This window comes from Megascapheus bottae, chromosome 22, assembly GCF_031878675.1.
Source record: "Megascapheus bottae isolate mThoBot1 chromosome 22, mThoBot2.hap1, whole genome shotgun sequence".
Classification (NCBI taxonomy): domain Eukaryota; kingdom Metazoa; phylum Chordata; class Mammalia; order Rodentia; family Geomyidae; genus Megascapheus; species Megascapheus bottae.
Window position 1 is genome coordinate 32940831 of NC_143530.1, and position 27756 is coordinate 32968586.

Here is a 27756-nt window from a genome sequence, read left to right on the forward strand (position 1 = left end):
GATAATAATCAAGATGTTATTCTCACCAAATATATTGGGGAACCAAGTATTCTTATATGTTGTGCACTGCTGGGGCAGGGAAATAGTATAGTTATTTTGGAAGATTATTTCTCAGCATCTATGATTTAAAAATGGACATGTGATATAACCCAGAAAGTTCTTTGCAGCTAACAGAGTTGGCAATTGATACTCTCATCAATAATATTCATAGGGGCCGGGAGTTTGACCTAGTGGGAGAGTGCTTGCCTAGCATGCACAAAGACCTGGGTTCGATTCCTCAGAACCACATACGTAGGAAAAAAAGCCAGAAGTGCTGCTATGGCTCAAGTGGTAGAGCTCTAGCCTTGAGAAAGTCCAAGGACAGTGCTCAGGCCCTGAATTTAAGCCCACAATTATATGAAATATAAATGATATCTAAATCTGTGCAATAATGTTCATTACAGCATTACAACTCAAAATACAGCCTTGAAAGCTTGTCAGAAATGTCAGAAATGTGCCGGGTCTGGTGGCCACGGTAATTCTAGCCACTCACGAGGCTGAGATCTGAGGATCAAGGCTCAAAGCCAGCTCAGGCACAAAAGGACCTGAGACTCTTATCTCTAATTAACCTCTAGAAAATGGGAAGTGGGGCTTGGCTCAAGGGTAGGGCAGTAGCCTTGAGCTGAAGAGCTTAGAGACAGCACCCAGGCCAAGTTCAAGCCCCATGACCCACAAAACAAAAAAAAATATCAGAAATGTACCTGATGAATATAACTGTAACCTTCTATATGTTACTCCAAAACTAACCTCCAAAGTAACAGCCATCCCATTAAAAAATGGGCCAAAGACTTAAAGAGAGTCTTCTCTGAAGAAGAAACAAAAATGGCCTATAGACACATGAAGAAATGCTCTACATCTCTGGTCATAAAAGAAATGCAAATCAAAACAACTCTAAGATTCCACCTCACTCCAGTTAGAATGGCCAGGATCAAGAAAACTAATAACAACAGATGCTGAGGGGATGTGGCCAGGAGGGATCACTACTACATTGTTGGTGGGAGTGCAAACTCGTTCAACCACTATGGAAAGCAATGTGGCAGTGCCTCAAAAGGCACTACTTGGCATTTAAGCAATCATCCAGAAACAAGGACATACTAAACCCACTAGCACAACAATGTTCATTGCAGCACTATTCACCATAGCAAAGATATGGAACCAACCTAGATGTCCCTCAGTTGATGAGTGGATCAACAAGTTGTGGTATTTGTACACAATGGAATTCTATGCTGCTGTCAGAAAGAATGCCATTGCCCCATTTGTTAGGAAATGGAAAGACTTAGAAAAAAATCATATTAAGTGAAGTAAGCCAGACTCAAAGGAACTTAGGCTCAATGGTTTCCCTCATTTGTCATAATCAGTAGAAACCTTGGGCTCTACTAGCAGAGATCTGCAATAGAGCAAAATCTTGATACATAAGGCCATAAAGTATGAAGCTAATTGAAAGGACCTCCAGGATATTGAAACAAAAGCCATATAATGAATGATTGATGTCCTTAATGTACTATGTTGTCTCTCATCTCCTTTGCTGTCCCTTGGTTATCTCAGATTGGTATAGTATCTCACTTTGTTATCTGATATATTGAATTTATTTGTATTTGGATATTTGAAATTTGATAGGGAAGGGGGGAAAACCAAGACGGGTGGGGGGTGTGGGGGGGGGGAAATGGGTACCAAGACATGTGAAAGGGTATCAATGTATGTGAATTAATGCACCTTCTATCTGGCAAATATCATGTAACCCTTTTACTAATTACAATAAAAAAATTTAAAAAAAAAAGACAAGAAAAAAGAGAGGGGGGAGGAGGAGAGGGAGAGGGAGAGGGAGAGGGAGAGGGAGAAGGAGAAGGAGAAGGAGAAGGAGAAGGAGAAGGAGAGGGGTAGGTCAGAAATGGAATGGAGGCTCCAGAGAAAGTTCTTGGCATGGTCCAGGAAGACTGTGGTTTTTTGGGACTGGGAGTTTGGCCTAGTGGTAGAGTGCTTGCTTAGCATGCACAAAGACCCGGGTTTGATTCCTTGGTACCACATACATAGAAAAAAAAAAGACTGGCTTTTTATTTTTTAAAGAATAACTCATATGCAAGTATTTTTATTCATAAAAAAGAGAAACAGCACCGCTAAGAGTAAGGGATTGGGGTTTAGACCCCTTGTGTGTCTCCTTGGACAAGTGTCTATTTTCTGGCCATCCGCTTCATAACTGATGTGCACTGATGTGGAGGTCAGTTACCACATTTGCATTTCATCCAGAGATGCTTGCTAGAGTTTTAGCAGTGTGAAAACCAGTTTTCTTTTCTTTCTTCCTCCCCTGCCATAGGAGCCATCCCACCAGCTCTGTCTTTTTTTTTTTTTAAATGGTGTCTCACTTTTATACTTGTACTATACTCTGTCCTATTTGTACCTTCCTGTGTTGCTCAGATGACGGGTGTCTGCCACTACATCTGGCTATTTGTGGAAACTCACTCGGGTTGACCTTGAACCACAATCTCCTGATGTCCATCTCCTAAGCAGCAACAAAAAAAGCTTGACCAGATGAATAAGCAGACATACCTACTCCTTTGAGAAACCAATTAATATTCAGTTTTACACATCATCATAGGACAGATGATTTGCATGAGGCTTAAATGATACTTAAGGGGAAATTGGGTTTGAGTATCATGTTTGGATTCTTTTTTTTTTTTTTTCCTTGTCAGCTGTGGGGCTTGAACTCAGGGCCTAGGCTTTTTCATTCAAGGCTAGAGTTTTTCCATTTTCAGCCATAGCACCACTTCTGGTTTTCTGGTGGTTAATTGGAGATAAGTGTCTCTATTTTCCTGCTGGGGTTGGCTTTGAACTGTGATCCTCCAAACTCAGCCTTCTGAGTAGCTAGGATTACAGGTGTGAGCTCTCCAGAGCCTGGCTCGTGTTTGGATTTATTGAGTACATGATGGTAGCCATGTTACGATGTTGAAATGCATGTGTAGTAAGGCATGCTTGGGTTTGCCTGAGACATATTTTAATTAGCCACTCAAGGGAAGACATTGTTTTTATCACTTTGAAACAGCTAAAATGGACCTTGTGATTCAGATGTGCGTTTGTACCCCAAGGATGAATGCTTGGTCTCCAGTGAGGTAGAATACAGTGTTAGATCACTGTTGAGCAGTGAGTGATGTGTAACAGATCTTGTGAGGATATTAATAGAGAATAGACCTTGTAAGGATATTAATGTGGATCATATGTGATTGGGCTAGGTTCCTTACACACGCTCATACCCCTGTGATTCTGGGTACCAGGAAAGCCCACAGGGAACTCAGCAGACCATTTTACTCTGCTCTTGAGCCTCTAGTGCTGAGAGCTAAAGAAATCTTTCTCCTAAAAAGACTCCATCTCAGGTATTTTCTTTGAGCAATAGAAAATGGACTAACTCAGCTATTAGTAAATTTAACTTGGAGCTGATTCAGATCACTTTCTGTGTCTGTCAAGACTATAAGTTATGGTAGCAGTGTAGAAAATTTTCAAGTTGGGTTTTAATTTTTTAGTTCAAGTTAAAGGTAATTTGAGATCATGAACTGTGATACTAAGGGTTTAAAGTACATGTTGGGATATTTCAGAAATGGAGGCCATCTTAATAATGATATATGCTTTCTTATGGCACTGATTTTTCCAATGGTCTTTTTTTTTCTTTTAAAAAGTTTTTTATAAATTCTACAGTGGGTAGTAGTTGAAGAAATTCAGTTCCAGGAGTTTAGGTATGCACAGTGTGCATGTATGCCTTTTTTCATGAATGTGATTGTTAATTGGCTTTGAACTCCATAGGCATATTGTTTTAAATTTTCTATTGTTATGAAGATGATGTCCAGAGAGGTTACATAAGTCAGATAATGAGGACAATGTCAGCCCTTTCCTGACTCTCCCAGTTTTGCCCTGCCACCCCCACCCATAGGTTGTACAGTTCATTTTCAATATAGTGTCTAATGAGTATCACTGCTGCATTCGTTCACTCTTTGTCCCTGCATGTGTGTGGATGTCTTTAGGAGATTCGTGTTTAGTTAGCTTCCCTATCACTGTGGCAGAATGCTTGGCTGAAACAGCTGGGAAGAGGAAAAATGTACTTTGGCTCACTCCTTCAGAGAGTCAGTGTGTGATTGCTTGACCACGAGAAGAGCAGCATGGTGGTGAGAGACTGCATGTCAGGGAGAACTGTTCACAGTAGATAGAAAGGGCAGGGGAAGGTAGAGCCCCCAAGGACAGTCTCCTGAGATTACAGATGTGAGATACCAGTAACTAGCCAAGATCAGAGTTTCTGATCATGTAGGGATATCTTTCTGTCTTTCATTTGATGCAATTCTTGGTAAACTAGCCCCATTATAACTCTGGCTCAATGTGATATTAATAGCTGTGAGCCCAAGACATATTTGTTTCATAAGGGTTTTTAATTTTGAAAAGCAATCTTCCTGTAGCTCAGGAAAATTTGGTCTTTGAGAACTATCAGTTGCAACAGAGTTTTTCTACTTTGGCCACATTGCTGTTTAGCGATGCCTAATTCAGTTTACCAGAGTCGAGACAGTTAAAAAAAACATCTCTACCTGGGTGCCAGTGGTTCATGCCTGTTATCTTAGCTACTCAGGAGTGAGATCTGAGGACCATGATTTGAAGCCAGCCTGGGAAGGAAAGTCCACGAGACTCTTCTATCACAGAAAAAGCTGGAAATGGTCCTGTGATTCAAGTGGTAGAGCATTAGCCTAGAGCAAAGAGAAGTCAGGAACAGTGTCCAAACCCCAATCAGCAAAAACAAAAACACTCTCAGAAGTAGACCTGTGGCTCAAGTGATTGCGCACTAACCTTGAGCAAAAAATCTCAGGACAGGGCCCAGGTTCTGAGTTCAAGCTCTAGGACTGGCATACATACCTAAAAATCTTCAGACATTTCTCAGTGTCATCTCAGTTGCAAAATGCCTTCTGGCTGAGAATATCTGGACTAGGAACATTCTGTGTATGAGTTAAAATATCTAGTGTATACATGCTTAAACAATAGTTTTTTTTTTTTTGCTCCCAAACCAAAAATAGCCAGAGTGAAAGTTGCAAGGCAGTTTGGTAGTAGCCCTGTTATACTTCTCTTCCCCTTCCTTTTGTTTGTTTTAGTATGTTATCTTTGATTATACAAAGTAATTATCATTCAACAAAGCAGTTTATGAAGTCAGTGAGTCTTCATCAGTGTCGCCCCTTTCCACACTCACCCAGCCCTCCCAACCTACCCCTTCCCTCTCCTTTCTCCATTTTTAGGTTATGTATTGAAGTTTTCTTTTGTTATTTAACACAGCAGTTTATGTATACAGTGTATCATTTTTTTTTTTTACCAGTCCTGGGCTTGAGCTCAGGGCCTGAGCACTGTCCTTGGACTTTCTCAAGGCTAGAGCTCTACCACTTGAGCCTCAGCACCACTTCCGGCTTTTTTCTATGTATGTGGTGCTGAGGAATCGAACCTGCGTCTCAGTACATGCTAGGCAAGCACTCTACCACTAGGCCAAACTCCCAGCCCTACAGTGCATCTTGATTCGTGTCATATATTCAACATCTTCATCCTTCCACTCACCCCTTCCCTAAGTGTTTTTGAGTTCTGAGGTATACACAATGAATCCTTGCTTGTATTTTCTCCCCTTTATCTGCTTCATTCTTCCTTCCATCTCCTTGCTGCCATCTTCCCCTTTTGCAAGTACCCATTTCTCGGGTTGAGTTTTGACTTAATCTTTCTAAAGAGTTATATTCTTTGAGCACTCCATAAAGTCCATTACACTTCATTTAATTCATTAGTTAGCCACTTGTATACCAACCCGTATGTTTCCTTGCAGGTTTACAGGCACATTCTAGCTACTGTGAATGAAGGAAACAATGCAACCTGTGCACTTATATAGGGCTGCAGGCACTTTGCCCACGGCTCTGTCTGCTCACGGCAGGTGCTTGGTTCACATCTGTCACAGGAATGATGTACACTGAGCTCACTGCTGCCCCATCCCTGTCTCTTTGTGGGCATCTGAGAAATGAAAGTCAACATGGCCTGGGAGCTTCTGCAGCTGGAAGCAAAGCAGAGGCTTCACCAGGCCCCCTCTGTAGAACTGATCAGTCCTAAATTGCTAACTGCCGCCTGCCCCGCCTGCCCACCCCTCTTCCTGTTGTTCAGGAGTCAACCACTTGTTGCCTGGGGCTTACAATTAATTCATTGTATTATGCTCCCAGGGAAAGTTCAGATGTTGGATTTCTTCATAAGTGGCTTAGGATTCTTGGTGGCAGAGAAGACGGTGAATCACTTGATTCAGCAGCAGGTGAGCTGAAAATAACATAGGGGTTCAGTCAGTGCCCCCAAAACCCCAAAGAAAAGGTTGTGCATTTGTCTGTTTTGTGTCTTTTCCCACAATCTCTTCCTTGTTTCTCCAAAGGCTCTGGAGACCTTGAACGGCATGTTGAATGCAACACCTCTGCATGAGAGTAAAAAGCTGTCTTTATTAGAAGGCACATGTCACCTTTTGTAAGTGGCTCTGCACTTTATTTGTGAGGAATTGTAAGGGTAAAAATCTCTCCTCTTTGTCCTCCATAGACTCCATCTCTCCAGGGATACTTTAGGTATATACTAGAATCCAGGCATAGGGCTAGGCAGACAGACTGAAGAGAAAAAGGATAGACTTTCTTAAGCTCTTTGGTGGTGGTGGTAGTAGACATAGGGCCTCTAAGTCAGGGTCTCTAAGCTCTTTTGCTCAAGGCTAGTGCTCTATCACTTTGACTTACAAGTTTTGGGTGGCTAACTAGAGAGAAGAATCTTACTGGCCTTCTTGTCCAGGCTGTCTTTGAACCATAATCCTTAGATAACAGCCTCCTGAGTAACTAGAATTACAAGAGTGGGCCACCAGCACCCAGACTTCTTAGGCTCTTTTCCTATTAGGCGTTTTATTAATTGTGCCAGTACTAGGGCTTGAACTCAGAGCTTGGGCTCTGTGTCTCAGATTTTTTTGGTTTTGTTTTTACTTAAGTTTGATGCTCCAGCTCAGCTCCACTTTTAGCTTTATCATCTTTTTGGTAATTATAGATGAGAATCTCACAGGCTTTTTCTACCTGGGCTAGCTTTAAACCATGATTTTCAGATCTCAGTGTCTAGTTATATTAATATACTCAAAAATTATCTTTAGCATCAAATTAGTGAGACCACATTCCTTCTCAAGCAGTAGGTTCTGTTTTTTTTATTGTAAGTTTTTTGTATTAAAAAATGCAGTTGTGGATGTAAACCACAGTAATGATTCAGGAGAGAATGACCAAGGAGTAGAAAGCCAGAGCTAGGGTCAGGCTGAATGGCTTCAAACCCTGATCTTCCATTTCCACTAATTACACCTGAGCACAACCACAACCCCCACTGTACCTCAGTCTGTTTGCCCTGAAAATGGGGTGCACAGCTTGTGTGCCTGTGATGGAGTGACTGTACAGGTTCACCCAGGCAAATCATTTAGTGACTGCATCGAGCTGTGTTAGTTAAGCCAATAAGGCATGAACTTTGCTTTGCAAGGGCTGGAGTTTGTTCTTTTGGGGAGGAATGTCAGTGACCCTGTTACAGTTCTGTAGTTCTGCAGTTCAGGCTGTGGAATTTGAAGGGTATGGTTTTAAGGAAAGGGGAAAAGCAGTACCACATTGTGAAAGTTGAACCTAATAGACATGTGACTGTGTAGCCCAGGAGCCAGCCTGGAGGCCACAGCAAGGGAGCAGACCATAGTGTAGGGCTTAGAGCAGCTGACTGTCAGCTGGTGCTTGTTGACATTATGACTGCTCATTCACTATCCTTAGAGTGCCGTTTAGACATTGAATCAGTCCTAAAATATTGTTGAATGCATGAATGAAATCCGTGTGGTTAGTGGTGCATTTAGATTTTGAGAGCACCTGACCTAATTCTCCCATCTTAAGTTTTCAGTAGAATCTTGGGAACAGATTGCTTTGTTTCTAGAAAGTGTGGAATATTCTGGACATGAGAGGTAAAATTCAGCAGAGTTTTCAGTGATGCTCTTAATTTGGTTTTTGTTTAATACTATCAAATTAGTCTATTTATTATGACAAATGGAATTTGCACAAGGTTTCTTAAATAATCTTTAAAATGGGAGAATTGCTAGGGATGGGGTCACACTCCTGTAATCACAGCACACAGGGGGCCAAGGCAGGAATATTGTGAGTTCAAGATCAGGGTGAACCATGCAGTGAGACCCCTTCACAAGTCAGTGGCTTGGGTGAAGTCTAATGTAGAGCACCTGCTGATCTCAGCAAAGCCCTGCACCAACCCTCAATGCTGGAAAACAGGAAACAAAACCAGAAAGCAGAAGAGACGTTTTTTCAGACCTGAAGATAGAGATCAACATTACACTTACGTTGAAATTCTAAAATTAACATATTCCAAAATGAAGATGTCCTATATATGATGGTGAGATTTCACTACATCTCTGATCAATTTTCATTTATTTTGTGTCAATCCTGGGACTTGAACTCAAGGTCTGGGTACTGTTCCTTTTTCCATTCATGGCTGATGCTTTACCACTTGAGCCACAGCTCCACTTTTGCTTTTTATTTTGCTGGTTCCTGGCTTTTAAATGAGATAAAATACATCATAGGAGTGAACAGGCTGTGTTTATTCTGTCAGCGTCAAGCTGTGTTACAGGACACATGCCTTCAGAGACTAGTGAGGTAACAGTCATAAAACCCCCAAAGTGTAGCATCAGAGGAATCCTCAGAGATCTTCAAGTTTAAATTCCCTCTACAAAGGGGAGTTGGAGCTTCGAAATATATAGTAGCCCAAACATCTAAAAAACCCATAGAGAACTGGGTGCCAGTGGCTCATACCTGTAATCTCAGTTATTCAGGAAGCTGAGATCTGTGGATCACAGTTCAAAGATAACCTTTATAGCACCACTTCCGGCTTTTTTCTATGTATGTGGTACAGAAGAATCGAACCTGGGTCGTTGTGCATGCTAGGCAAGCACTCTACCACTAGGCCAAACTCCCAGCTCATCCATGAAAATCTTATGTCCAATTAACCACCAAAATGCTGGGAGCAGAACTCTGACTCAAATAGTAGAGCACTAGCTTTGAGCAACAAATCTCAAGGACAGTGCCCAGACTCTGAATTCAAGCCCAAGACTGGCAACAAAGCAAAAAAAATAAATAAATGAACCACAGATATCACAAAAACAGAAGCTGGAGAGTTTCCTATACAAGGGATCTATTTCCACATTGTAGAAATTCTGATGCTTCAAATGAAATAATTGCAGAAATATAACTTTGCTTGAAAATTTAATGTGATTTAATCAAGTTTCACCTTCTACTGTTCATTTTGGTAAAATATAATTTATTTAAATGTTTCAGAATGGACTTTGCAAGGACAATGCTGACTGTGGGTGGTAAGACATATTTAGAGTTTTAAATAACTTAGGTTATCAAATACTGGACATTCTTGAAATGTTGGGGGATAAATTGTTGAGGTAGGTATTAACATTTTAGTTTTAATTTATTTAATTTTTATTTAATTTTTGCCCATCCTGGGACTTGAACTCAGAAGCTGGGCACTGTCCTTGGGCTTTCTCCAGGCTAGCACTCTACCACTTTAGCACCACTTCCAGCTTTTTATGTGTATGTGGTACCAAGGAATTGAACCCAGGGCTTTGTGCATGTGAGGCAAGCACTCTACCACTAGGCCACACTCTGAACCCTTAAATTTTATTTTTAAGAAGTTGTACAAAGAGTTTTCAATTATACAACCCAAATTACGAGTACACTGCATCTTGATCAATGTCACCCCTCCATCATTCGTCTATCTTTTCCAATCCCATTATTTTAAATTTATTTTGAGAGACCTTTGGGTACTAAACATCTTGGGGAATAATGAGCATTCAGTTGCCTGCCAGATTTGATAAATTTTAGTATTTGCTATATTTGTTTCAAATTCTTTTGTCCCTCAAGGCTAGTGTTCTAACACTTGAGCCACAGCTCCACTTACAGCTTCTTAATGGTTGGAGATAAATGTCTCACGGTTTCCTACTTGGGCTTTATTTGAACCTCAATATTTTTTCAGATCTCAGCCTCCTGAGTAGCTAAGATGAGACACTTGATCCACAACACCACTTCTGGCTTTTTCTATGTATGTGGTACCAAGGAATCGAACCCTGGTCTTCATGCATGCTAGGCAACTACTCTACCACTGGCAAGACTCAGCCCACATATTTTTTTTGCCAGTCCTGGGCTTGGGCTCAGGGCCTGAGCACTGCCCTTGGGTTCTTGGTTTTGTTTCTTTTTTTGCCAGTCCTGGGCTTGAACTCAGGGTCTAAGCTCTGTCCTTGGCAAGGCTAGAGCTCTACCTCTTGAGCCTCAGCACCACTCTCAGCCTTTTGTGTATGTGGTACCAAGGAATCGAACCCAGGACTTCGTGCATGCTAGGCAAGCACTCTACTACTAGGCCAAACTCTCGGCCCTTCAGCCCATATGTATTTTTTTTTAAATAAAAGAAACCAGAGTCACAAAAGTCTGCATTCATGCTCCAGTGTCATTCCTTGCTCTTTGGTTTTTCATTGTCAGGCTTTTCTGTGTACCTGAAAGCATTATTATTCTATAAATTCCAAGAACATAAAGTCCATACTGTTGAATATAAAAAGCCTACAGTTCCCTTTTTATTGTGAGAATTATTCAAGATTTGAACATGTTAATCTCTGTGGTTTTGGTGTCTCAGCTCTACAATATCAGTTAATCTTGAGATTTTATACTTTGTATTTATATGTTGTTATTTTATATGATTTAGTTGTTTAAATGTACTTAAAAATGTGAAACCAAGGAATAGATATTTTCAAAAGTGTGTGTACCAACCTATTGTTTCTCTTAATTAAGTGAATAAGTGGCAGCTTATAATATTAGCTACCTAGAAGGCTGAGAACTGAGGATCTTGGTTTGAAGTCATCTGGGGTAGGAAAGTTTGTAAGACTTTCATCTCCAATTAACTACTAAAAAGCTGGCAATGGAGCTATGACACAAGTGGTAGATAACTAGCATTGAGAATAAAAAGCTCAGATAACACCCTGGCCCAGTGTGCAAGCCCTAGAACTGGCCTGCATGTGCACATGTACGTGCATACACACACACACACACACACACACACACACACACACACACACACAGAGTGAATAAATTATTTAAATATAATTTCTATCAAATTTTAAATATAATTAAATGACCAAAACAGTTCCAGGTACAATACTAGAAGTACCATAGAGCTGCCATACAAGTCTTCTAAGCTGGGCTTTCTCCGAGCAGGGCCTGGTTTGGGAATTCCCATTTCCTGTTCTGTTGTGTTTTCAATTTCTAGACTACAGCCAGCAGGTGTCTCTTTCTGAGGCATTGTATAGAATGACCACCAGAGCATCAAGAAATGACCTTGTTCACCAGTGGTTTGAGGATGAGGTCTTCGCTGAAGCTTTCAAAGAAATAAAGGGCAAGGAATTTGACACGGTGAGTGAGCAAGTTTTCCTGAGCATCCTCTCCCAGTGCGCTCCTGGTCGGTGGTCTTCTGGGAGATCATGTCCTAAATTGGATGAAGTTGGCATTCTTAAACTTCCTGTTTTCTCATGTCAGGGAAACAGTCGGAGGGCATTAAGGAGCCTCCTAGGGGGCTCTGGATGGCACTTTTTAGAGGTAACTGAGACTGGGGGATAGAATTCTGTGAGCTTGACAGATCCAGTAGAAGATAGTCAAGTAGCAACTTGCAGTGATCCTTGACGAGGCAGAAGAAGGTTAGAGAAGGAGCACTGGAGGCTTGCCAGGTGATGGCAGATACAGCCCGCTATGCTCTCGTGGCAGTGAGTATATGGGGTGGTGGTGTGTGAGCTTTCCAGCCACCATAGGGAAGGAACAATTCCTAGTATCCTCTGTGCAAAGTGAGTTTATTAGGATTGCGTCGTTAGCGCAAAAGTAGCTTTAGGCTTGGTTAACACATTTTTTCCTCCTCTGAACTGTTGCATGCTTGTGATACTGAGGCTCAAACCCAGGGTGTTAAGTATACTGCACTGCACTCTTCCACTGAGGCACATCCCCAGTCCTGAAAAAAAACTTTCTGGAAAGTTTAGACCTGGAGGGAAAGGTATAATTGATAATAGCATTGCTCACACTAATAAAACTGTACAAGATGGCTCACAACATGATTCTGATTTTATAAATTTTTACTTGTACTTTTTTGGGGGTCAGGACTTGAACGCAGGGCTTGGGTGCTGTCCCTGAAATTTGCACTCAGGGCAAGTACTCTACCACTTTGAGAAACAACATCATTTTTTTTTTTAAAGTCAGATAACAGTGGCTCACATCTATAATGTTAGTTATTTAAGAAGCTTGAGATCTCAGGATTACAAAGTCAACCCAGGCAGGAAAATCCATGAGACTCATATCTAGTTAACTAGCAAAAAAAAAAAAAAAGCCAGAAGTGGAGTTGTGGCATAGTGTTACCCTTTGTGGAAAAGCTAAGGGATAGCACCAAGTCCCCGAGGTTAAGCCCCAATACTAGAAAACACTGCCAGTTGAACTGAGACCTCGGGTTTGTTCAGATGATGCTCTACTCCTGAGTCACTCCTCAGCCCTTCTTTTTTCAGGTTATTTTGTCCCATGTGTGTGCATGTGTGCATGCATGTGTGTGTGTGTGTGTGTGTGTGTGTGTGTGTGTGCGCGTGCGCACGCGCGCATGTACTTGTATATATGCACAAGTCAGTGATCCTGGGACTTGAACTCAGAACCTGGGCACTGTACCTTAGCTTTTGTGCTCAAGGCTAATGCTCTATCATTTAAGCCATAGCTCCACTTTGGACTTTTGTTTTGAACTGGAGTTGTGAGTCTCACAGATTTTCTTGTCTGGGCTGGCTTAGAACCACTATCCTCAGATCTCAGCCTCTTGTACAGTTAAGATTACAAGTGTGAGCCACTAGTGCCCAGTTTCCTTTTCTTTTTATCTTTTTCTTTTTGTGATGGAGTCTCATAAGCTTTTCTACCTTGAAAAGCCACCTGAATTGCTAGGGTTACAGGAATGAACCGTTGGTCCCAGGCTTCTGATTTTATTAACATTTTATATTACTTATCTCAGATTCTGGGCTACTGCCATATAGAGACTGCATATTTAGCTTGGATTCAAGATGGCCTGATGGAAAGATCGTGAACTTTGGGTCCCTAACTTGGGTTTGACCACCACACTTGACTTACATGATGTATGCATTTTGGCAAGGTGGTGGACTTATAAAGCCTGTATGCTCAACTGCAAGATGGACACAGATGCCACCCCAAAGTCTGAATTCATTGAGAGAAGCAGAGTGACTGGGGTGCTGTAGGCATCGAGACACTGGGTCCTCTCTCTCCATCTCCATTTCATTCCGTCTGCATGTGAACTTAGAAAATCCAATTGGTATATTTTCAAAATCATTTTGTACTTGAGTCATTAGCTTCCTAATCAGTTGCTTTTAAAGAATGGCTTAACATGCTAAGGACTACTTGGTGCTGAGTAGAAATAAGACATGATCAGAAAGAACGACATCCCCCATTTGTAAGGAAATGGAAAGACTTAGAAAAATCATATTCAGTGAAGTAAGCCAGACTCAAAGGAACGTAGGCTCAATGGTTTCCCTCATTTGACATAATCAGTAGAAACCTTGGGCTCTCCTAGCAAAGATTTACAGTAGAGCAAAATCTAGACACATAAGGCCATATAGTATGACGCTAAGTGAAAGGACCTCCAGGATATAGAAACAAAAGCCATATAATGAGTGATTGTTGTCCTTAATGTACTATGTTTTCTCTCATCTCTTTTGCTGTTCCTTGGTTATCTCATATTGTTATAGTATTTCAACTTGTTATCTGATATATATATATATGTATTTGGTTATTTGAAATAGGATAGGGAAGAGGGAAAAACAAGATGAGGGGCGGGGTAGGGGGAGAGAAATGGGGACCAAGACATGAGAAAGGGTATCAATGTTTGAGAAGTAATGCACCTTCTATCTGGTGAATATAATGTAACCCTTCTATTAATTAAAATAAAAATATATGGAAAAAATAAGACATGATGAAAATTTGGCCACAGCAGCCAATCCTGGCAAATAAAAGTAAATAACTGGACTTATTCTCTGCCTTTACAACGTTGGGACAACAAATTCGATTCCATGCTGGGAAAATACTAAATATAGTTTTTGTTCTTCGAATGTAAGCCAGAAAAATGAATCAGGAAGGTATGGCTTGTAACTCCTAGAAAACCAATAAGACAATGAAAACTATACCCAGCAAAACCTCAGTTTGGTGCATTTAAAGGCTGTGGCTTTAAAGGCTGGGAAGGTGTTCAGAGATATTGAGGTGAGGGGATGTGCCTGACAGAAACATGTGCTTGAGCCTTCTCTCTGCAGAACAAAGTTTTGTTTTCTCCCCACTCTTTTCTTTTTCATTTTCTTATCTATTTTTTCTGCCCTGCCCTGCCCTGCCCTGCCCTGCCCTGCCTTGCCCTGCCCTGCCCTGCCCTGCCCTGCCCTGTCCTGTCCTGTCCTGTCCTGTCCTACCCTACCCCACCTGCCTTCCCTCTTCTTTCTGTGTAGTTTAGGACTGCTCTTTCACAATTCTCCTACTTCAGCCTCCCGAGTGCTGGGGTTATGGGCGTTTACCCCCATGCTGTTTGCAAAGCATTGTCAATATAGTCTTTGAAACCCCTTATGATGTTATTGGATACTAGAAATAAGCACTGGTCTGTATGTGGTGGTTATTAACACATCTTAATTTTTAAAATGAAAATATTTTGCATTATTACATTGAAGGATATTCGACGGTTTCTCAATCGCTTAAACAACAAACTTGGTGACCAAAGAAGGTAAGATGTCTCTCTAGACATTATTTTGTTGACTATCTGTATTCTGAAAATGTGTCATATCTTAAAAGAACACCCAGGATCTGTTTGATATTGGGGGAGAGTGTGGCATCCGTCTTTCGCAGAGATCACTAAGGGTTCATTGATTCACTACGTCAGAAGATCAGACCATTTCTGCCTGGCTTGTTCTATTGTGTTTAACAATTATCTGAAAGCTGGGCACTGATGGCTCACATCTGTAATGTAGCTACTCACGAGGCTGAGGTCTGGGGATCTCAGTTCAAAATCAGCCTGGACAGGAATGCCTGTGAGATTCTTATGTGCGGTTAACCACCAGAAAGCCGGAAGTGGAACTGTGGCTTCAAGTGGTAGAGTGCTACTGGCCTTGAGTGGAAAAAAACTCGGGGACAGTGCCCAGGCTCTGAGTTCAAGCCCGTAACTGAAAAAAAATTATCGGGAGCATATTTATATATGATATGGGGAAAATTTAATACTACAACCTTTAGTGAGTCCATATATTTTAATGAAGAACAGTTTTTTTGTTTTGTTCTTGGTCAGTCCTAGGGCTTGAACTCAGGGTCTGGGCTCTGTTCCTGAGCTTCTTTTGTTCAAGGCGAGTGCTCTACCACTTGAGCCACAGTGCCACTTCTGGCTTTTTTTTGTGTATGTGGTATGGAGGAATCGAACCCAGGGTTTCATGTATGCTAGGCAAGCATTTTACCACTAGGCCACGCTCCTGGCCCCTGAAGAACAGTTTTGTACACATTTGAGGTTAATGTGAATGGACAGTTAATCACTTGATGAAATGATACTTAATAAATACAACAGTCTCTTTAGAAATATTGCCAAATAGTTTGGCTGAGAAATAGTGCTGGTAAACTTGGCCAATTTATTGCCAGATGGAGAGTCACTACCCCAAAACAACTTCCCAGGTTCAGGGGTCAGCTTCCCCTCCCCCATACACACACTCTAAATAAGGAGACTTAGTGACACACCCTCATTATAGATTCTGGTCACAAGGAGGTTTGTAGCTTGTCTATGGGTTCACTCCTACTTCTCTCCTTTAATTGTGGGGTGTTTTGCAGGGTCTATTCATTTCCATGCATTGCTGCTTTTGCGGATGAGTGTGAGGTACGTTTCTCTTTGGGTATCATGGGAGTGGTGTGCAAAGAAACCCACAGATTATGGAGTTAGGTTAGACTTCACTCTTGATGCTCAAAGATTCTGACTTCAATTTCTCCTAAGAGATCCTGACTTGCAAATGGAGAGATCTTACCACAGCCAGTCCTCATTGCCAGTAGGCTCAAGGGTTCTCATGTCAGTACCAGAATAAGGAATGTTAGCGTCTGCACAGTGCCGGTGTTCAGGTATGGGAAGTTTGCTCACATTACATGTTCACAGGTAGCATTATTCATGCCTGCCTTGGAGGGAAAGGGTGACCTCTTCCATTCGTTCCTTCCAATTGATGTCCCCTCTTCTTTCCCCAGCCAACTCAGGCCACTCTCCAGTCTCTCCACCTAGGATTGTATAGGACGGGGAATAGCAGGGCAAGCTGCCCTTTTGTATAAAGCACCTTTATAGTATAGTACAGATGTTTTCAATGGTATAAAGTACATGGTCTTGCTTTCATTCTATCTTGAATTTTATAGTCCAAGGCTGATCAGTTTCTCTTCACTCTCTCCTTTTGAGTTCTAGAGAAACCAATCCTCTTCATGGGCACAATCAGAATCCGTGACATCCCAGATTCAGGGTGGATGTTAAGAAGTTTCAGAGCCTCGGCTCAGCTGAGGTTTCCTGGTGCCGTATATATTTTTCCTCTGGTGGTGAAAGGGTTCTATTCTCCATTTGATTCTTTTTACATTATAGGCTCCCACATTTCTATCAGATTCAACCCTCATGTGGCATACATTATGGAAATACCCTTCATCCAACCTGTGCAGCTATTGAAGTAGGCATATAGGATGAAAGGTGTTCTCAGCAATACTATTTACAGGAAAGGAGAAGTAAGCTATAAGTCTCATGTTTGCTCTACACCAAGGAATGAAAACGTGTGTGTGTGTGTGTGTGTGTGTGTCTGAAACGCTCCAAAATCCCAAATTTAGCACTAATGTGAGAAAATCTCATACCTGGTCTTATGCGAAGCACAGCCAGGCACAGGAGCACTGAAAGTAGTGGGGAAAGCCACTCCAGACTATAGGGACAAGGGGAGTATGAAACCTGTGCATACTTTGATTCAGGTCTCATCTCAAAGATGACTTCTTAAGTATGTGCAGACCTTCCATCGTTTAGGATCTGAAACCTTCATAGGCATTTTACATAGGAGATGCTCTGCCTGTGCTACTTGATATTTTGTCTAGAAACAAGGCTTTGCTAGCTTTGCCAGTGGCTCGTGATTATAATCCTAGCTACTCAAGAGGCTCAGACCTGAGGATTGTGATTCAGAGTCAGCCAAGGCAGGAAAGTCTGTGAGACTTTTATCTCCAATAAACTACTCAGAAAAAGCTGTAAGTGGTGCTGTGATTCAAGTGGTAGAACACTACCCTTGAGCCAAAGAAAGTCAGGGACAGTGCCTAGGTCCCGAGTTCAAGCTCCAGGATCAGCAACACACACACACCAAACAACCCAGAAACAAGGCTTTGCTAGTTGAGCCTGTAGGGATTAATCCCACCCTGTTTGGACTTATCTTTTCCTTCTGCCTTCACTGTGTGCATGTGAATAGTCAATTAACAGGAAGGTAATTTAAACTCTTTGAGACTTAGCTGCCCCAATCCCCATTTACATTTAATCATATGATTTCCCTTTTCTAAAAGTTCCATCCATATGCAATGTGGATTATTAGTGTTTCCATGCATAGCTGTTGCCTCTGATTTTTCTCCAGAAATGTAAGGATAAAGTCACTGGCATGTTTACATTTCTACTCAATGATCTAAGGACATGATGGGATGCAATGGCTCATGCCTGTAATCCTAGCTATTCACAGGGCAGCAATGGTATGCACTGATGTTTAAGGCTAGCCTAGCAAATAGTAAGACCCCATCTCAACCAATAATTTGGGCACGGTGACACGTGTCTATGGACCAAGTCTATAGTGAAGTGAATGTCAGCAAGAGACTGACCCTAGGCAAATCATGAGACCTTATCCCAAAATGACAAAGGCAAAAATGTACCGGGGTGTGGCTCAGGTATTAGAACACCTGTCTAGCAAGTATAAGGCCTGAATTTGAACCATAGTACAAATACATACACATCTGTCTGCTCTGATCATCATCATCATCATCTCTGTGGAGAGAGGAAACATTGGTATTCATGGGCAAAACCCAACATTCTAGATTCAGGATAAAATCTTCAGATATTTCAGAGCCTTGGCTCACTAAGATTATTTTTGGTTTTATAGCCTCCTCCCAGTCTCTGAAACTGAACTTCCAATTCACAATTCTGTGTGTGCGTGTGTGTGTGTAAGTGTGTAAATGGCCATTTAAAATTGAGATTCCAGGCCAGGAGTTTGGCCTAGTGGTAGAGTGCTTGCATAGCATGCATGAAGACCCGGGTTCAATTCCTCGGTACCACATACATAGAAAAATCCTGGAAGTGGTGCTGAGGCTCAAGTGGTAGAGCTCTAGCCTTGAGAAAGTCCAAGGACAGTGCTCAGGCCCTGAGCTCAAGCCCAGGACTGGCAAAAAATAAAAATAAAAAAAAATTAAAAAAAATTGAGATTCCACCTGCTTGCATTTTGCATAACTGGGTCAAGTAGTAAAAAGGGGCTCTGTATTGTTATGATACGCTATTCTAGGAAAAGTACAAATTCTATTTTTATGGATAATTTTATTTGACTCTCTGATGTGATTTTTCTTTCTGTATCAAATTTATGTTGGAATTCCCTTACAGATGAGAAAACCAGTAGATGAAAACTTGGAGAAATTTTGGATTGACTTCAACCTAGGAAGTGAGAGTGTGACTTTTTATATACACAATGCTGAGGTAATGAGGTCTGATTTCTGAGTGACCTCAGGACTTGGGATTTGTTCATATGTAAACATGTGATATGCACTGCTGATTTCCTCCTGTTTCTTTCCTAAGAGTCCTCTGTGGGACACAGTTAGACTTCAGAAGGAAGCTGTGTTTCATTTCAGCATTACAGGTAAGTTGGTAACTGCAAAATGCCCCACATGTAGCTTTGAGTGTTGTGCCTGATTGAATTTTCTCTGGGTGTTTAGTTGGTCTTAGAGCAGATTTTGTTGTTGCTGACATGGAAGAAGGCTATTGGGGTGCTACAATGGAAGATGGACTTTGCTTAGGGCCAAGGTCCTAGTATGGAGGGCGTGTGCACGCGTGCGTGCGAGTGTGTGTGTGTGTGTGTGTGTGTGTGTGTGTGTATGCTTTGAATTAATTTACATTGGTAATATAGAGTTCAATTGAGATATTTCTGAGTATAACACAGTATATTTAAACACATTCACCCTTTACTGTATTCCCACTCATTTTCCTCATGTGACCTCCTTTCAGATAGCCTTTTGCATTTCATTACGCTCTATGAGTGTGTGGTATATGTGTGTGTAATATTCCCTGATCATCTTCACCTCTTAGTGATCCCTCATGTCCCCCACACTGTCCCCCTCCAATTTTCATGTCTCAGTATCTACTATCATCATCCTCATTATCATCATCAGAATGTACTCCACAAATGAGTGAGAACATGTCATATTTAGCTTTTAGAGTTGGGTTATTTTAATAAAAATGATGATCTCAGTTTCATCTATTTTACTGTGTGCAAATGACATGATTTTATTTTCCTCTATAACTATTCCATATATTACTATATATACGTGTATATTACTATATATGTAATTCTGTCTCTCTCTCTCTATATATATATATGTATATTCATCTTAAGAGTAAGAGAATTCTGCCAGGTGCCAGTGGCTCATTCTTGTAATCCTATCTCCTCAGGAGGCTGAGATCTGAGGATTTATAGTTTGAAGACAGCCTAGGCAGAAAAGTCCCCACAAGACTTTTTTGTTGTTGTTATTTCAATTTACTTTTTTTCATATATTTTTTATTGTAGTTAATAGAAGGGGTTACATGATATTTGCCAGATAGAAGGTGCATTAATTCCCATACATTGATACCCTTTCACATGTCTTGGTCCCCATTTCCCTCCCTCCACAAGACTCTTATCTTCAATTAACTACTCAGAAGTGGCTCATAGTGCTGGAACATTAGCCTTGAATAGAAGAGCTCAGGGATGGTGCCCAGGCCCCAACTTCAAGCCCTACAACCAACAAAGAGAGAATTCTGATACATGCTACAACAGGAACTTTGAGAACACGATGCTAAGTCACACAAGCCAGTCTCAAGATAAATAGTGCTAAGTGTAATGATACATGCTTGTAATCCGAACTGCTTGGGACATAGCATTTGGGAAGATTGTGGTTTGATGCGAGCCCATGCAAAAGGTTAGACTGCCTTTCAACACGTCTAGTTGGACATGGTAGTTCCTACCTAATCATCTTAGCTCGGTGGGACATATAAATAGGTGGGTTACAATCCAGGTCAGCTTGGGAGAGAGCAAGACCCAATTTGAAAAATACCTGAATTAATAAAGGACTAGTGGTATTACTCAAGTGATACAATTATGCCTCGTGGCAGAGTTCCCATCTAGTGAGCATCAAGTCCTGCGTTCAAAACTACCCTCCCGAAGACAAATTGTGTATGATCCACAATTTCATGTAGGAGGATCTAAGCCAATGGAATCTAGAGAGCAGGAAGTGAAATGGCAGCTGTCAAGGGGAAGTTGTGAGAAGGGAAGCAAGAGATGATATACAAAATTCAGTTCTGCAACCTCAAAGCCTTAGATATAATCACACAGCTATGTGAATATATTATACCACTCCTGGCATGTACACCTGAAAATGTGTTTAGGTACAAGGTAGAAATGAATTTCAAGATTTCACTGGAGTTATAGCTAAGCATCAGTGACCTACACCTAGAGTTACTTGGGAGTCTGAAATTGGGAAGCTGGAAGGTTTTGTTTCAAAGCCAGCCAAGCAGAAAAGTATACTAGACTCTAGCTCTAAAATAACCAGCCAAAAGCAAGGCTGGAGGTGTGGTTCACATGGCAGCATGCCAGCTGAGCAAGTGTGAGGCGCCACATTGATATGCTTATATTTATTTCTGCCAGTCTGGGGCTTAAATTCAGGGCCTGAGCACTGTCCTTGGGCTTTCTCAAAGCCAGCACTATACTACTTGAATCACAGCACCACTTCCAGCTTTTTCTATGTATGTGGTAGCAAAGAATGGAACCCCGGTCTTCATGCATGCTAATCTCTACCCCTTGGCCAAACTTCCAGCCCACATTGATTTGTATAATAAAAAACTATCTCCATTTTCTTGCTAGTAAGATAAGCAACTTGGTATTTTTGTATGATCCACCTTTTATTGATAAACTATATGTGTGTAAATAAAACTTTTAGGGTAGTTTTGGTTGTTATCATTTCACTATCTTATTGCAGAGGTCTGTACAGTCGAGAAACTTCTATGCAGTGTAACATCGGAGTACTTTAAACTTTCTACTGCACTAATCCACATGGTATGCTGTGTTTTGTTGTTGCTGTTGTTAGAAACTGAGACGATGAAGATATTCCTTGTGAATCTGAAGAAGCCACTGACTATCAGCAAGAAAGAAGTGATGAAAATAGAGATCTATTTTGATGTACTGTTGGACATATCACAAGCAACCACTCAAGCTTTAGGGGAAGACAAGCAGGTGGCAGATTTTGCTCTTTTTGATGAGTTTACAATGCTACAATGTGTTTACTGTCTCTTAAATTGTTCACTGGAGCTGGGTGTGGGTAGCTAATGCCACCACCTCAGGGAGTTGAGGTCTGAGGATCGCAGTTCAAAGCCAGCCAGGGCAGAAAAGTCCAGGAGGCTCTTATCTCCAATTAGCTACCAGGGAACTAGAAGTAGACCTGTGGCTCAAAGTGTAGAGTGGTAGCCTTGAATGAAAGAGCTAAGGGGCAGAGCCCAGGCCCTAAGTTCAAGCTCCATGACAGAACCCCTCCCTCCCCCCCCCACAAAAAAAGGAAATCTTCATTGGGTCTGGATGTGACCATTTGTCCAAGCAGAAGTTGTGATCTTTAAACTAAAATGAGACCAAGTTGGAAGTTCTAGATTCTAATTCCAATACTTTCCTTCTCCTCCACTATTGTCCTAACAGTAGCAGTGAGGGTGACAAAGCCTCTGTGCCCTGAAGTGCTTTCTTCCACCCTTAGTTAACATTTCTTTGTATCTTTGTTCTTGGGGCTATATACCCTCAGGGATTCTGCTTACCCTTCTCAAAACATCCAGCCCTGGGGGAGTGATTAGGAGGAGAGTGCCCAGGGATGTAGCTCAATGGTAGAGCACTTGTTTGGGAAGCAGGAGTCCCTGGGTTGAGCTCCACACTGATGGGGGAGGGGAAAGGCAAAGGGCTTCTTATGGAGTTTTCGTGAAGTTCTTTCCATAACCTTACCTGTGCTAATGATCTGTACACCTTCCACATGACCAGGCTCTCTATTGCCCTATGTATGTACAACAAGAGTCTTTCTCTGTCATAAGGTAGGCATGGTAAAGAACTTTGTGAGAAGATAGTTGATGCTACTGTGGTAATGGCCAGTGAAAGTGTGAAAGAGGTCAGTGACCTGAAGGTTGGTGTGAGTTGCCTATGAAGGTAGTTTCTAGATAAGAAAGTGGTATGTGAATCCAGGTTTCAGAGCCACCTCAACGATGAAGATGAAAAATTAGTGAGGAAAATGAATTGCTGAATAAATAATAACCTTCTTTGTCACATTACATGGTGACAAATTTGCCTTTGCTTAGGAAAACCATCAAAATCACAGGCACTTGCACATTTTACAATCTCTGGAAACACTTGGGAGGGAGAATTGAGATGTACACTCCTAATGCTGGACTATGAGCCCCTGTGAGCAAGGATGGGCTGGAGGATGCTGGAGTGAGGAACTCTCTGCAGACATCCCAGAGACATCCCTGAATGAAGCAGGGATTAGAAATTTCCAAGGTGCCTAAGAGAAAGGGAAGCTGGCCTGATAATTAGTCTATGTCCTGAGGCTATACGTCAATACCAGAGGCTGGGTAATGGATGAGGGAAAGGTTATATCACTCATGGCTCTGAAGGACCAGAGGTCAAAGAGCCTGGCACTGACTCCTGTTCAGTCTCTGGTTGAGGGTCTTGCTGCATGACAGGGTATTGTAGGACAGGACAGAACAAGTGTACTAGGGAGAACTCACTTTTAGAACAGAGCCACTCATGAAGTGTTCAACTCACGCACTCACCCATTTATAAAGACAGAGCTCTCGTGACCTCTTCTCTCAAAGCTCTTGCCTTACAACACCACTGCATTGGGGATGAGATTACAGCACAGGAAATGTGAGGAGCAGCTGGGAAGACACCAGGAGTGGACAGTCCGAGCTGGTTCTGGAAGGAGGGGGAGGCAACCAGAGCTTTCTCCTTCAAAAGGAGACAAAGTGAAGACTAATTTGTCAGTACTGTGCTCTAAGCTCTAAGTCCCTCCCACCCAGTTTTATAAAAAGCAACTGCTTTTAAAATGATAGGGTTTTTCATTTCAGAAGTTGCCTGAACCGATGAAAATCCCCTCAGAACTTGCCAGTAAGCTCAAGAAAGAACAGAATGAGAGGTCTAATGGCGATGAAATAGAAACAGGTATGTTGAGAAAGGAGAAAATTCAGATTCTGCACCCTGTGAATGATGATCCCTGACCAGCACACTCTGCCAAAGCATGATGAGTCCTTCCCTGCAAAGGTTCCAGAAATCTCAGGGTCATGAGACCAGAGTAAGAGCGTGGGAGCTGGGAGCTGGGAGCCAGTGGCTCCTGTAATGCCCAGAAACTTGGAGCCCCCTGGAAGGATGCCAGAGGCCGAAGATCAATGCAAACTGCAATGAGTCGTTTATTGATGAGCTCAAGCACGGGTCTCTGCGCACTGATAACCGAGTGCAGACCAGAGGCCTCGAGCCCAAAATTACAGCACCTTTTAATACCTTCTTTGGTGCGGGAAGGCCCCAGTAAGCATAGACAGCAAATCAATACACCACGCCGGAAAATTCATACCAAACCTCTAGCAATGATTGGCGCAACACAAAGCGGGAAAGGGGCCGAGGCTAAGCATTGGTGATCTTGTGGGCTGTAGTGCTTTGAATTGATTGGACCTGGAGCCCCTATGGTGATTCTAGGAGGATGGCTTTTGGCCAGATATGGGTCTAGGGGGGTTTCCATGGTAATGGGCTCGTGATTGATTGACATTTGCCCTAGTTTGCTGGCCCCCACAAGTCCGACCTTGTTGGCCCAGATGGCCATTGTCTCTACTTCCACTCCTAGGTGGGTGGTGGTCTGGAATGTGTATTCTGTCATGTACTCCCTGCTGGAGGGTCGTTAACTCATTCTCCAGATCTGGGAGTGTCTGGGGCTAGTAGGTGGTTGTCAATTAACCAGGAGAACAGTTACTACATTCCTCAAGGTCTTAGCAAGCAGGTATACAGAAGCAGAAAGGCAAGTTAAGAAAGTACAAATTCAATACAAATTCAAAAATGCAGATGGCTATCATAGGTTCATCAAAAAAATATATATTTATCGATGCTCCTCATTCCCACCCCCACCCCGTCTTTGGTACTGAGTCGAATCTTTGACTCTTTGGTCGGATGGAAGGTAGACATGCTTACGAGCTATCTCCTTATGACCTCCTGGCTTGATCGGTTTTAGAGAGGCCACGCTCCTGTGGTTACGGGATCTGACAACCTCAGTTACTGCTTTTTGGGGTCTTTCCCTGTGGCCCTGGAGTGTCTCCCTTAGCCGTTAGTCACCAAATTTGAACTCAGGGCTTGGTGCTACCCCTCAACTCTCCAGCTCAGGGCTAGAACCCTGCCATTTTAAGTCCCGAGCTCAGGGCCTGAGTGTCGCTCCCCAGCTCTGCAGCTCAAGGCTTGCACTCTACCACTGTGAGTCTCGAGTTTGGTGCTTGCGTGCTATCCCTCAGCTCTCTAGCTCAGAGCTAGCACTCTGCCACCATGAGTTCCGAAGCAATTTCTAGTTGATTGGGAATGACAGTCTCACAGGGGCCTTTCCTGCTCCGGGCTGGCTACAGACCAGTTTGCACAACAGCTCCCACCTATAATCCTAGTTACTGAGGAGGCTAAGATCTGAAGATCAGAATTCCAAGCCAGCCTGGGGGGGTAGGGGGGAGGTTCCTGAGACTCTTCTTTACATTTGACCAGCAAAGAGCTGGAATTTCAAGTGATAGAGTGCTAGCCTTGAACAAGACAAAAAAGCTGAAAGCACCCAGGCCTTGAGTTCAAGCTCAAGGATGAGGGGGGGGGGGGGGAAGGGAAGAGATGGAGGGAGAAATGGGGAAGAGAGAGAGACTAGTTGTCTCTAATCATTCTCACTGTGTGATAAAGTCCCTTTTAGGGGCCAGTTAGAAATGAGAAAGAGAAGGAATGCTGGGATGGCAGGAAGAGCTTCCCCACAGGGCATGTATCTGCAGCAAAGCAGAATCTGAGATCGAAGGACAAAAGGTCTACAGAAATCAGTTTTTTTTCTACATGCTAATAGAAATTCAAAGCAATGCTACATTATAATGGTATTTGAAATATGACAAGCATTCATTTAAAAAGAGAAAACTATAGAACACTGCTAAGAGAAATGAAGATAGATCATTTGTTGGGGATTCCAGGGGACAGATAATCTTTATCATTAGAACTTAACCTCAAAATATGTGGCATCAAAGGTTTCTTCCTGAGGACTGGGGTTTCTGGTTTGAGGCAGAACCTAACTCTTCAGCTCTAACCAAAACTTGGTAACATACCTGGGGCGAGGGGGAGGGGAGTGTCCAAGAAAGTGTAGTGGGCAGCCCGTCATGTTGTAAAGGTTTAAATGTTCTCTCTGAATGTGTACAGAGCAGAGAGAAGACTCTACTGACCTGGTAGGGTTACAAGATGCTAAAGATGACCGTTGCATTTTAACGATCCCCTGGAATCAGCATCCTGAGACTCCTGTGAGTAAGAGATGAGGACAAGGTGGCGCTGTGTCCTTTTAGGTACTGACAGGCGGGTGTCTTCTAATACGTAGACTATTTCCAACCATCTGCCATCCTTATCTTGTGCATCCCCTCCGCCGGATTATTTTTGTTGGCTAAATGTATGGGTGGGCTACTTTATGAAATGCATACATAGCTGTCTTCACTCATGTGGGATCTGGAGACTGATGCACAGGGAAAGGAACCCAGTGTTTGGAGTCAGGATGAACTAGGTATGGGACCACTTGGACAAACTATGCTGCTGCTGGGGCTTCATATCCATCAGACAGAGTTGATGGCTAGTTGATAGGTGTGGCCTTAGGATTTAAAAATGGGTGCTAAAAAGGAGCAAGAAATTCTGGGGTGAGGTACCCAGTGGGGTGACTGTACAGACATCTCAAACACCTGAAAAATAGGATTTTGAGTGTGTTCATCACAAAGAAATGATGAGTGGGACAGACCATGGTGGTTCACACCTATCCAAGCACTCAGACTTAAATATTTCACGATGTACTCATACATCAAAAGATTATATTAATATACATAATTTGTCTATGTAGCTGTTAAGAAATTAAAAAATATACTAGAGCATCTGCTTATTATATATGCATATATGTGCACACTTTAACTCATTTCCCCACATGAATATATCCTACAGAAATGTGATAATGGTGTTACGATTCTTTTTTATTTACCACAAACATATAATTTTATTAAAAGGACAATAAGTATTATGAACAACTTCAAGCAGACAGATTTGATCATTTAGATGAAACAGATAAATCTTGGAACTATACAAACCACCAAGCTTAATAGAAACAAGGAACATGACAGCCATATACCTATTACCATAAATGGTGTTATGATTCTTATTGTTAACAACCAACAGATTAGATGCTATTTTCTTCTCTGCCAAGGTTGTACTTTGTAAACTCTCTTACATAGTAACAACCTTTTTTTGTGATTGGATACAAAGCTTTTGGATCAGCCACTGGTCATTTAGAGCCAAAATGAATAATAAAGGTCCTGGTATTGCAGTGGGATGCTTTTCCTAAGAGGTGTGAAGTAGTTGCAAAAGATATTCAAGAGACCCTAAAGGAATCATATTGTATTTTTCTTCTTCTTGCAGCCAACAAAAGCAGCTGATAGATCACCTGAAGAAGTGAAACCAAGATCACCTGAAAAATTGAAACCAGATACAGAACAAGGTCTGAGATGTTTTATAGATCATAAGACCCAAGTACTATATTTAAATATTTCCTCAAGATGATCAGTAGTGAATTTGTTTTTATCTTTGTTATTTTGTAGTTACGTCAACACAGGTGTATTCTTCCAATGCACAAAAAGCATCAGTTCAAATTCAAGTTCCTGAATTAGATGACAAACATGAGTAAGTGGCTTAAATTTTTATTTTAATTGTACATGGCATAGGTGTTTCAGATTTAATCCTCCTCCTCGCCCCCAGACACATTTTAGATTGTTTGCATATACCCTGGCAATCCCCCAGACACATTTTAGATTGTTTGCATATACCCTGGCAATCCCCCAGACACATTTTAGATTGTTTGCATATACCCTGGCAATAGACACATGTTTAAACACAGAATTGTTTTTTTCTTTTGTATATAGCTTATATGTATAAGCTGTAGGCCAAGTTACACAGCAGTTTCACCGTGCCTGCATTTCTGCCACCTCACTGCAGGACACCAGGGGTGTCATTTTCTACTGTGACATTGTAGTGGCACTCATTAAGTTTTGCATCCTGGAGTA

General features: G+C 41.9%; 1 protein-coding gene across 1 annotated transcript in view; it reads left to right on the forward strand.

The window, feature by feature from the left end:
• The window catches only part of Sycp2l (synaptonemal complex protein 2 like), a 64200-nt gene that overhangs the window by 6975 nt on the left and 29469 nt on the right, over window positions 1–27756 (forward strand). Inside the window, exons 7-19 of the mRNA XM_090355283.1 lie at window positions 6246–6331; window positions 6446–6534; window positions 9399–9433; window positions 11386–11528; window positions 14852–14904; window positions 15987–16032; window positions 18787–18879; window positions 18979–19039; window positions 21519–21664; window positions 23527–23620; window positions 25868–25965; window positions 27116–27194; window positions 27295–27376. Of these exons, the coding sequence (XP_090211409.1) occupies window positions 6246–6331; window positions 6446–6534; window positions 9399–9433; window positions 11386–11528; window positions 14852–14904; window positions 15987–16032; window positions 18787–18879; window positions 18979–19039; window positions 21519–21664; window positions 23527–23620; window positions 25868–25965; window positions 27116–27194; window positions 27295–27376 (1105 nt within the window). The remainder of the gene's footprint in view (window positions 1–6245; window positions 6332–6445; window positions 6535–9398; window positions 9434–11385; window positions 11529–14851; window positions 14905–15986; window positions 16033–18786; window positions 18880–18978; window positions 19040–21518; window positions 21665–23526; window positions 23621–25867; window positions 25966–27115; window positions 27195–27294; window positions 27377–27756) is intronic.